The following is a 12,114-nucleotide window of genomic DNA, read 5'->3' as shown; positions in this document are numbered from 1 at the left end:
ATCTTGGTTCTCATCCATGTCAAATGTAATGAATAATAAATTTTCTCGGGAACTTGGACAGAATTGATCAGATTCAATTTATCAAAATTTGCAACGTTTCGTTGGTTTTATTTATTTTCCAACTTCATCAATCATATTTGTCCATTTTATTTTATTCAAATTAATTTATTGGCACAATGAGTTTATAATTTTATCAAAAAAACAAAAATGTATATATCTGTCTAGTCTTATTTAAACATAATTTTGACTGGATGTTATGGACCAGAGGATTTTAACGACGATTTAACCTCAAAAGTAAATATTTTGCAATTTTGTTTAGTTTATTATTTCTGAATTTGTAACTTACATGTATCATGTCTATTGTTTTATGCAACTTAATTTTAAAGTTTATGTACATCTGTTACAGCTTGCCTGATGAAGTTGGAAAATAAATAAAACCAACGAAACGTTGCAAATTTTGATAAATTGAATCTGATCAATTCTGTCCAAGTTCCCGAGAAAATTTATTATTCATTACATTTAACATGGATGAGAACCAAGATTTGGATTTTAGAAAACTGGGAGGTTTTTTCAGACGCATAAGACAAGATTTCGATATAAGTACATGTAAGATGGTTAAAGATTTAACCCGTTGCCATAAGAAACTAGCCAACATGAGGAATAGACGGAATTTCTTACTCAGATGTCGAGCCAACAACTTAATTCCTCTACATATTTTTAATAAGGTGGACTACATTTACACCGTCTGTTTAGATGATCACCCATTTGGAAGAGAGATTAGTCACGTATTGTTGAGTACTAGAACCAAGCTACTAAATCTAGAAATCAAGATTACCTTGTGGAAGATTGACAATTTACTACGTACGATAGATAACCTCAAAAGAAACGTGGAGTCCCGTTTTCCATTAGTTTTATGGATGCAAACTTTGAACAAGCTCCATAATTACTACGAGAGCAATTTTAAGAAAATAAAAAAACAAAACATCAAAAAGTTTGGGAAGCTACAAGACAAGATGACTGACAATGTAGAACAAAAAGTTGGAAACAGAATTTATAATTTCACTGATACAGTTTTACCATCAGAAGTCCAGAAGATCTTAGAGTTAGATTTTAACTATGGACTACCAACAACGAATATCAATCAACCGGTCGTTACAATTATTAAGGATCTGGAGGGATGTATCGACAAAGTGAAAGATGACGAGTTATCCAACGAGGGTTTGACGGAAGTGAAAAATAATCTGAGAGCAAGAGGTGTAAACATTGTGACAAATCACATTAAATATCAGCGTAGAAGTAACAGCAATCACAAGAAAAACTTCAACCTAGTTAAAAATATCAAAGTCACAAGAAATTTCTTTAATCAACATGAAGATCTCTTAGTAATGCGCTCAGATAAAGGTAATTCAACAGTGGTCATGTACAAAGAAGAATACCTCACAGAAATGAATAAGTTGGTTGGCGACCGTAAAACATATGAAAAGATCAAAAGAGATCCTACGTCAAAGCTACAAAACATAAGCAACCGCTTAATAAAGAAGCTTGTAGATATTGGTATCCTTGACAACATCCAAGGTAAGCTAATGCGAACTTACAGTGCATTGGCACCAAGAATTTATGGCTTAAGGAAAACCCACAAACCTGGGTGTAAACTTAGACCAGTGGTCAGTAGCATAGGATCACCAGGTTATGAGATCGCCAATTTTGTTCACAAGAGTCTGCTACCGTTCGTAATGAGTCTGAAATATAATGTGACAGACTCATTTCATTTTTTAGACCAAATCAAACTGAAAAAGGCAAACGAAGACCATGTTTTAATATCACTGGACGTAGTATCTCTTTTTACCAATGTTCATAACAGTTTAATAAGGAAAATCATCATTGAGCGGTGGGATGAAATCCAGAAATTTGTACAATTGGACCAGACTACTCTACTAGAGCTTATTGATTTTTGTTACGACTCGGGATATTTCGTGTTTGATGGCAATTTTTACCTTCAGAAGGAAGGATGTGCGATGGGGAGTCCAGCAAGTCCTTCAATTGCCATCATTGCAGTAGATTATGTTGTTTCAATGGCGTTGACTCACCTTGACTTTGAAATTCCAATTATTAAGTCGTATGTTGATGATCTCTTCGCAGTAGTTCCAAAGGATAAAGTAGACATCATCTTAGATGTGTTTAATAGTGTTGACAAGGACATCCAGTTTACCTTGGAAGTTGAGAATAACGGGAAGTTGCCTTTTTTGGACATACTAATAGAAAGATCAGAAGATGGTGATCTTATAACTTCTTGGTTCAAGAAACCGTACAGCTCAGGAAGAATTTTGAATTTTAATTCCAATCATCCATTGAGCCAGAAATTGGGGGTTGCAAAAGGGTTTTTGAACAGAGCCATGCGCTTGAGTCATGTGAACAAGACCAAGGAAAGTATTCGCATGGTTAGAAAATTACTGTCATCTAACAATTATCCAAACAAGGTCATCAGCAAGTGTGAGAAAATTGTGTCCGAGAGGATTAAAAACAACATCAGGAGCAACAATGTCAACAAGAATTGGTCGTTTAGCAGATTTCCCTACATAAAAGGCTTGTCACCAAGACTGGGATCTTTATTCAGGCACACCAACTGCAAGTTGGTATTCTATAATGTATTCAAGGTTAAGGATCTATTTTCCCGGCTAAAAGACAAAGTGAAGAAAGAAGATAGATCTGGCCTAGTATACAGGATTCCGTGCTCGTGTGGGAAATGGTACGTTGGACAAACCAGGCAAAAATTAAAAGCCAGAGTGAGACAACACAAACTTGACTGCAGACCTGAGAAGTTCACAAAAAACAACAAAACAGCATTAGCGGAACATCACTTTGTTGAAGATGGTCATAACTTTCAGTTCGATGATGTGGAGATTTTAGATCTGGAGAAAAATTACATAAAGAGAAACCTAAGTGAAATGATTTTTATTAAGGCGATGAATTGTGTCAATTTTAGATCCGACACGCAAAATCTTAGTACAATTTACAGTGACCTGATAAATGAGGTCAAGGATTTAGTGAAGTCATAGTAAATATTTTTATTTTACTTAGAGGTTGAACTTTCGCGCACAATATAAACAGTACTAGTCATGGACAACAGAGTCATGTTGACAATACAGATAATGCGACCTCCACACGTACTATCACACTGTGTGAGAGCAGTACAGTCTGTGATTTAAGAGTCACTACGTTTGACATGTGTATTCGTCCATCATCATATTTGTCCATTTTATTTTATTCAAATTAATTTATTGGCACAATGAGTTTATAATTTTATCAAAAAAACAAAAATGTATATATCTGTCTAGTCTTATTTAAACATAATTTTGACTGGATGTTATGGACCAGAGGATTTTAACGACGATTTAACCTCAAAAGTAAATATTTTGCAATTTTGTTTAGTTTATTATTTCTGAATTTGTAACTTACATGTATCATGTCTATTGTTTTATGCAACTTAATTTTAAAGTTTATGTACATCTGTTACAGCTTGCCTGATGAAGTTGGAAAATAAATAAAACCAACGAAACGTTGCAAATTTTGATAAATTGAATCTGATCAATTCTGTCCAAGTTCCCGAGAAAATTTATTATTCATTACAGTGGTAAATCTTTATGAATTTCATGCAGTTCCTCAGGATATTCCAAATCAACCTCCAGTATGTAACCAAACTCCGCGTCGTCCGAGATGGTAAGACCGTCGCATTGTCCGAAGTCTGATAACCATTCGAAGGAACTGTATGGCAGAGCAAAGCTCATAGCAGCACCGTACAAATTATTAACGTCAAAGTACACGAGATAAGATTCTTCGACCTCAGGATCGAATTCCTCTCCCATATATCTATTGTTGGCCTTTGCGTATCTGTTCGAACACTGTGACACACCACCACGAATACCCTTTTCGATAAACATAACCATGTCTATGTCGGTGAGAAGCTCGAGTTCGATGCCTGTACATTTTAACATTGCATCAAACGACAGACCGGGCGCTGTGTAGTAATGTAACGGGTCCAGTTTGTACGTCGTCCAACAGCTCTGTCGAAAATTTTGAAAAACGTCGGCCAGTAAAGACACGTCCGTCTGTAAATACAAGTCCGAATACTCTCCCAAAGTTTGAACGTTAAAAGTTTGCCAAACTTTACATGCATGTGCATAGTCGTCGTCTGATATATCCCGATCATTTAATTTTGAGTAAAATTGTTGTTTGGATGGTAACCGTGTGTCCTCGAGCTTCTCCCAACTGTCTATGTATTCGTACGGGAACACTCCTTTTCTGGTCAATAACTGAAATTTATCTGAGCTATGATAAAATTTTCGTGTGATTGATTTCTGATCATCACCGAGATACGTTGCTAATTTCTCAAGACTACTGGGCATGAAACGGTACAAATCTACGAATCTAAACTTTATATCCGTCCCCTTAACGAATTTCGTAAATGAAATGTACTTTTCTTTGTTTACGGGTAGAAGCTCAGTTGTGCCCTCGAACGATGTGGCCAGTGCTTTGATCAGGAAATGTAAATCGTAACCCGACAGATTGTGGAATATCACTGGGATAATGTGCGAATTTTGGTAATTTAGATTGCAACCTCGGTGAGCAGCACCACGGTACTTTCCCGTGAAATGGCAGTGATCACGATGTTTCATGTCTGCGAGTGTAAACGGTTTTTCACAAATGTGACACACTGTCGTTGAATAAAATTCGTTGATTTGATTGAAATTCAGTGGTTCCATCGGTACAACAGTCTTGAAATAAACTTCCAACGAATGTGCCAATTCCGCTAACTCGTTCACAAACCATTGAACGCAAGTCTCTCCACGATTAATTTTGAATTTTGAAAGCGAATCGTCAAACGCGCAATGCAGATAGTTGTCACGTGCGGAGCGGTCTCGCACGCGACGACTTACCCTCTTTGTTATTACGAGGTTTATTTATTTAATTATTGGTGGATTCGGGGGTGAACGTCCTCTACAGGGCGTTCCGTGGGAAATGGTTTGGAGGATTTTACGATATTGTGTGCGAATGTTTTGAATGGAAGCAAGTATAGATATTTAATGAATAACTAGAAGCAGCGATATTAAGACAAGGAAGCTTACAATATGTTCTTACGCTACTCACGTTCTCGCTCTTTTGTGATCTCACTCGTGGATTCGGCTTCGGCCTCGAAGGTGCCGAAGCTTACACCTTCACTCACTCACTTATGTACTACACGGCTTGATCAAGTTCGTGGCTTTGCTTATAGCGCTTAATTCTAACTTCACAGACTGATGTCGCGACGCGAGATGCTTGAATGACCGCGGATAGATTGACAGGGAATTCTGTCTGTGATCGTCGGAGACCCAAGACTGATAACTCTTTACTCGACAGCTCTGAAGGAGCCTGATTCCGTAGATGTTGGTTTAATGCTGTCTCTAACGGGACTGACTTCGCTCGCTCGTCCGACACCCCTTGGAACGTCGGACGGCGAGCGAGCTTTTTGCTGAGTTTGCAATTTTAAACAAAGGCTCGCCTCGCAACGGTCATCCTCGGAGCGTGTGATTTCGCGCTCGCCTCATCCCGGTGTTGATTACACCCGGGATCCGGCGGGCGCGAAGACGCTGACGTTGCTGGCTGTCCAGCTAGCCGTTGCGCTTGGCTATACCACGAACTGATTATAATGAGATACTTTATATGGTCAAACTAAACTATGCTTCCTTGTCTCTAAGATAATAATAATAAAAAATGATAATTGTTATGTTACAATTTTGGGTAAATGTGCGGCGCTCGTGACATAGTAAGCTATACTATACGGAAAATGCTTCTGATAAATTGTTCTATTTTCCCCAGAACTTTCATGTGTGGGTTGTAGTGAACATTCGAGATCCGCGTAAATGCAGAATGGAACGGTTTCTTTGTGCTTGAAATTTTTGAATTTGAGTATTTTTTCCTCATCTGTAGGTAGAATAACTTTGGTTTTGTTTAAATTCATGCAATCAACTCGGTGCTTCGACAAACACCTTTCGAAATTAAAATGAGATAGACACCTATCGCACAACCACGTCTGATCTGATCGTTTGGAAATTTGAGAACACGTTAATCGAGACAGATTTCGAATCCATGCAAAATGATGTGTTACATTCTTTTCAATATTTTCCATACTATCATCGTCATCGTCAGTGATTTCAGTTTCGATCGCCAAAAGATGAATCATAGGTTTGTCAGACTCATTCTGACTCAAGTGAATCGGTACTATTTCACTTTTTTTCCGATCACCTTGGTCTATACCGTAAACGTTAATTGAAAGACCGTTAAGCTTCTCAAATTTTGAAATGGTGTTTTTGTCTAGAGACATAGGAAACGTTATACCATCATACCGTAGCACTGAGCTGAAATGTGGATACGAAGTAATTTTGCTGGGATTGTTGTTGTCGGCTGGGAACAGAGCTGCGGTGACCGACCAGAGGAAGCAATACGAGTCGCTGTTACGGATGTTGACGACAGCCTTCTTATCACTGATATGCTTAGGTAACGGGGTGTATGTGAAGACACCGCCTCGTAGTGGCACGTACTGGTTGATATTCACAGTCAAATTGATTATTTCGGTCAGCGACCAGCCTGAATCCTTTTCCTGGAAATCTTCCACCTTTTTCAACAAACGCTTCGTCGCGTTTTCGATGAACCATTCGCTGATATCCGTTGTCTGGAGGATGATTTCATTTCTCGTATTAAAAAATTTGATCTCTTCCGCCGTGCGATCAACTTTTCTAAGTTCAAATTTACAAGCCAGGATATCGTTGGCTTTCAAGCTCCTGTCTTTCTTCAGAGCGTTTTTCAGCCTCGTCGCAGCTAGTACCTTTGCGTCTTCTAGAAATCTCTCCACATCTTTATGCTTCAAATTGACGATGGATCCAGTTCGAATTCTACTCTCGAAAGCTGATCCCAAATCTTCATACCGTACTCGATTGCTTCTTCGTCGGCTTCGTAATCCGTCACCCACTTTCTGCAATTGTTGAAATTTGACTGTCAACGATTTCAGAATTCCAATTGTAGTCAAAATTCTTGTCTTCTCCCCGATCGTTGAGGCGTTGTTGCGTAAGATTTTATTCAAAAGCCTGATATTTTGGGTTCCGAGTCGAATCCATTTTGCAATCTCTGCCGGTGACGATTTTTCCGATTCCATAACATCGATCAATCTCAAACACTTCGCGGATTTCATCTTGAGCTTTTTCCTCACGTATACTTGACAGCTTGTGACGTAATGATCGTTTGCTGTGATAAGCGTCCTTTATATAGGGCAGCTGTACGGATGCGCGCGCACCTTTTGGCATTCCAAGAGCGATAGTAACCCGACACCGCAGATCCATGGCTTTGAATTACCGCGACTATCGGTCGACCTTGGATATCAAACCGACATCCGAGTAAGTGAAAAACAATTCTCGAAACCATTAATTTTGGAATGTCACGTGGTTGATAACGTGGGAAAGGAATGTGAGGTGGTTGATGTTACACGTCAGCAGTCCTACCGTGGGAAAGGAATTCGGAGTGGTTCATGTTACACATCAGCAGTCCTATCGTGGGAGAAGAATGCGGGACGGTAAAAAAGTTCTCGCCCCCGCTGCGCCCTCTACCGTTGGCAGGCGAGCACTACAGACCTTTGGTCGGTAAGATTGTCGGTAAGACAGCACGATTTTGACCCTCGATCGATACAACTGTCGGTAAGGTTGCACGGTTTTGACCTTCGATACGGCAGACTGTGACGTCATCGCGAAAAAGGGTTTGAGTCTGGGCTGCGCGGAGCGGAAAAGGGTTTGAGTCTGGGGAGAATGTATAGGCGGACTGGTCGGCTTGGTCGGTAAGTGTCGGTAACAGGAATCTGCGTGTAGAACCCCCCTTGTATTGCTACTTTCATTTTGTGTATTCATTTTCTACTCCTTCACCCTTGGTCGTAGCTGCATTAGTTGCAACACCTTAAGACGGGAAAAGAGTCGCTGCAGGAAACAGTGAAGGATGTCTTTAACCTTTATGTGCGCACCCGGGTACTCACCTCGTCACATCCTTGCTTGTAGATTTGAAAATTTTTTTTTCGATCTGAGCCTCCGGATCTATGAAATTTAACTCTTTACGAAGAGATTCCCATAGCTATATTTCAAGAAAAAAATTTTTTGCAATAAAAAAATTAACTTGAAGTATGGTTAGTCCTAGGGGGCACCCAGGGTACCCGAGTACCCACTAGAGAAAAATTTTATATGTGATTTGATATATTCATCTGTAAATCAATGTTAATGTTAATAAATGTTCCTAACTGAGCAAATGCGTCACTGCTGGGCCCTTGTATACTTGAAAAGGGATCTAACTATCTAACTGCTACTTCCACAAATATTTGGAATATCTGCTGCTCGATAAAGCCAATAGTTGACTGTGGAGCACTCGAGATTCTGAAGTAAACATTTTCAAGAGGACTGGCTCAGCCAGATAACCATGCGGGATCGGTTATCGGATGTTTACGCTACGGAATAACTCGACTCGAGAGCCCCGAGGACTGCTCTCGGAGGAAGGCGGTCCTGGAGACATTCGACTGTTAGCCAGGACAGAAAGCGCATCAGGCCGAAACCGAATTATTCTCTATTATTTCAAATCTGTCAAAGTTCCTGTTCCTGTTGAAAATAAAATACCTTCTACAATTCCCCCCTCCAATCTCTCTTTGTGGCAACTGCACGCTACTTTTAAATGTAAATATAGCTTAATTACTTTTTGATTATGTTTACTCAATTAAGTAAATCGATTTATAATGATTCTGCTCACATCTGAACTTAAACAGTAATTGAAACTGGAGGTGGGTACCCGGGTACCCCGGGTGCGCACATAAGGGTTAAACCTGTGGTAATCCCGCTGCAGGAATTAGTCAATGTTTCTCGAGGCTCGAAACCTATCAAGGAAGAGACAAAGGAAGAAATCAAAACTGAAACGAAGGATGAGCCGATGAATGAAATGGAATCCGAGCGCGAGAGGATTCTTTTGCAACTGCAGAGGAAGAGGATCAAACTATTAGAGTCGTCGGTGAGATGAGAAAATGAATATCTTGAGATGCTCAACGATAAACAAAGACAGCACGAGTTGGATACCGTGTACAGGGTACGGAGCCTTTCTACTGCCGGGCTGATGGTTGGTGACTCACAGATAAGCTTCGAGCGCGGTTTTATTCGCATCTAGGCCGTACGTTCTATCTGAAAACTCAGGGACTACTGGAGTTGCTGTTTAAAAAAATCCCAACAGCGCTCACGTTACCCGCAACGACAAGGAGAATTATAGAAATATCCTTCTGGCAACAAATGCTCACAGAAAATACTATAGCCAGCGAGCCTATCCGAAACGCTCAGAACGCCAAATTCAAGCATCTAATTGCAGAGCTGCTCAATATTCCTACATCAGGCAAAGGCGTCAGGTTTCAAATAACAGCGGACGGGCATTACGATATACAGAACAAAAGACTGTGCAATGTCGCAGATCCCGTAGAGCAAAACAATGTAACTTTAAAAATCTTAAGACGAAATTCAACTTGCTGCAGAAACAAATCGACAACCTCTGTACCGATTAAGAGCAAGTCCGGGGATGATGTCACAAAAGCGATGGAATCTGAGCTAGGTCAAGGACGTGTATCGAAAAAATTATACGTGGGCAGAGGAGCGGTATTTTACATCTCAAAATCTGAATCTCTTATGACACGCTACGCTCAAGCTTTACTCCACGTACAGTAATTTGAGGGCTTCGATCTGTGAACGCTTTAATCGTACGCTGAAAAGTAAAATGTGGAAACGATTCAGTACGCTAGGAAGCTTCAAGTGGCTCGATATTTTATCTGATTTGGCATCGGCTTATAACAACACCAAAATCCGAACCATACGAATGAAACCGTTGTATGTCACCGTTGCAGACGAAAATGCAAATATTATATTACGTCAAGCGTACGGAGAACTTCGAGCGATACTTACCAAACCGGTGAAGTTCAAAACTGGTGACAAAGTTCGAATCAGCAAATTCGAGAACGTCTTCGAGAAAGTTTACACTCTATTCACGATAAGCTAAGTAGATAATACCCATCCTATGATGTATAAGCTCAGACTATCGAAATCAACCCGTCGCTGGCGGTTTCTACGAACAGGAGCTCCTTAACCCTTTCGGCCCGATCGGTGACTATGATCACCCATCGCCCGACGCTCGCTCTGTCCGATTGGTGACTATAGTCACCCAACGCCCGACGCTCGCTCTGTCCGATTGGTGACTATAGTCACCCAACGCCCGACGCTCGCTCTGTCCGAGCGGTGACTATAGTCACCCAACGCCCGACGCTCGCTCTGTCCGATTGGTGACTATAGTCACCCAACGCCCGACGCTCGCTCTGTCCGAGCGGTGACTATAGTCACCCAACGCCTGACGCTCGCTCTGTACGAGCGGTCACCATGGTAACCCAACATTTGACGCTCGTTATGTACGAACGGTGACCATGGTAACCCAACATTATGTTATAATTTTTTAAGCATTTTTTTTACGAGCGACTGCACTCGCTCTGCGTAAGATAGCGTGGTATTGTGCGTCTGACAAGCGCTTGCAGTTGTTCCGCAAGTACGGACGCCTGCCGCGACTGCTCGGTCAGCGGGGACGGCGCGACGTAGAATGCATCCGTAGCGAAAGGGTTAATGTTGAACATCCGGACATCTATCTTGTGAAGAAGGTTATCAAAAAGCGTTGCAAAGAATTATACGTAAAATGGTTAGGTTTTGACATTACACACAACAGTTGGATAAATGAATCTGACGTGTAACATTATAAATTGAATAAATGATATTATTTTTTTGTAATAAGTATATTTTTATTTTACACCCTATATATATTAAATACGCGTCCTTGTTACCGCTCTATATACATACATATTATATACATCACTGTACAATTTCAAATCATACCCTATACGCTACGATGCAGTAATTACAACGCTAAAGCATATCTCATAACTTGAGGTCCAGTTTAATTACATGGCCTATAGCGGCCTATAGCCCCACGGAAGCGTGTCGGTCGTGTCGTCGAATACGATCCGCTTGTCGTCATTCCAGCTCAGTGTTAGCTTCTACTGTTCCACAGTATAAACTTTATGCTTTTGACTCAATAGTAAATATAGATTTATTATTACATTTTTATGATATGAAGCACATTTCATATAATCGTTAAAAGTTATTGTTTTCGTGCTGATCCTTTTACATCCTTGGCCCGTTTTTGATCTTTCTTATCTCCGAACACTCGAGATGAATATAATTTAGCTCTTAATCCAGCAAATTCAAACATTATCTTTCCATTATTGTCGTCTTTCATTAAGCCGAGGACTTTTTTATTTGCTGAAGGCGTTCTATAGACGTTATCGTGTGGGTAATCAGACGTGTCGAATTTGTGCAGGTCCTCTTTTATACACTCGTACGTGTCAGGGACAGTAAATTGATAAATTAAACTATCTGTATCAGTGTACATTAATTTTGAATGGTTTCCAAATTTCGTTTTAACATAATTATAGTGGAAATCCTAAATGTAGGTTTTCGAAAGATCTAGAATGGAGAAACCTGCATACAATTGCTTATTTAATTTGACTGTCGTTTTACTTGATTCAACTATTATCATATCTTTATCAAAAATCGTGCAGCTATGGAAATTTGGTTTTGCAATAGCAGCTCTAGCCCCGTATCTTCCATCTCATTTCGTAATCAAGCTAACATCTCTGAATTTCCTAATATTTTCCATTGTTTTACCGAAACCTGCGTTATTCATTAGATTATAGAAGTTTTTTCCGAATTCGTTGTTCGATTTTTTCCGTAAATTGGCATTTAAATCTATGTAATTTTTTAGCCACGGTGTTTGCCGGAATTTAAGAACCATGTGAATTTTAACTAACTTTAAACCTAATCCCAAATACTGTTTTAAACGCAGTAACGATTAACGTAGTTTTGTTTGGAAAGTAGCGTGGTCGTCAATTTCGGTTGCTTACGCTTTGAGATCGGAGGTACGTAATCCTCCGGACTCAGTGGTAAATCCGTATGCAATTCGTGCAATTCCTCAGAATATTCT

At 39.9% G+C, this 12,114-nt stretch overlaps 1 protein-coding gene across 1 annotated transcript; it reads left to right on the top strand.

The window, feature by feature from the left end:
- The first annotated feature begins 1,013 nt into the window (after positions 1-1,013).
- Positions 1,014-3,056, top strand: LOC124185544. Its single transcript, XM_046576419.1, has one exon. It carries the CDS (start codon positions 1,014-1,016, stop codon positions 3,054-3,056), a length of 2,043 nt encoding a protein of 680 aa, XP_046432375.1.
- The last annotated feature ends 9,058 nt before the right edge of the window (positions 3,057-12,114 follow it).

Source organism: Neodiprion fabricii, chromosome 6 (assembly GCF_021155785.1).
Source record: "Neodiprion fabricii isolate iyNeoFabr1 chromosome 6, iyNeoFabr1.1, whole genome shotgun sequence".
In the NCBI taxonomy this organism is placed as follows: Eukaryota; Metazoa; Arthropoda; class Insecta; order Hymenoptera; family Diprionidae; genus Neodiprion; species Neodiprion fabricii.
Note: the sequence above shows the minus strand (reverse complement) of the source record. Positions and strands in the feature narration are given on the sequence as shown.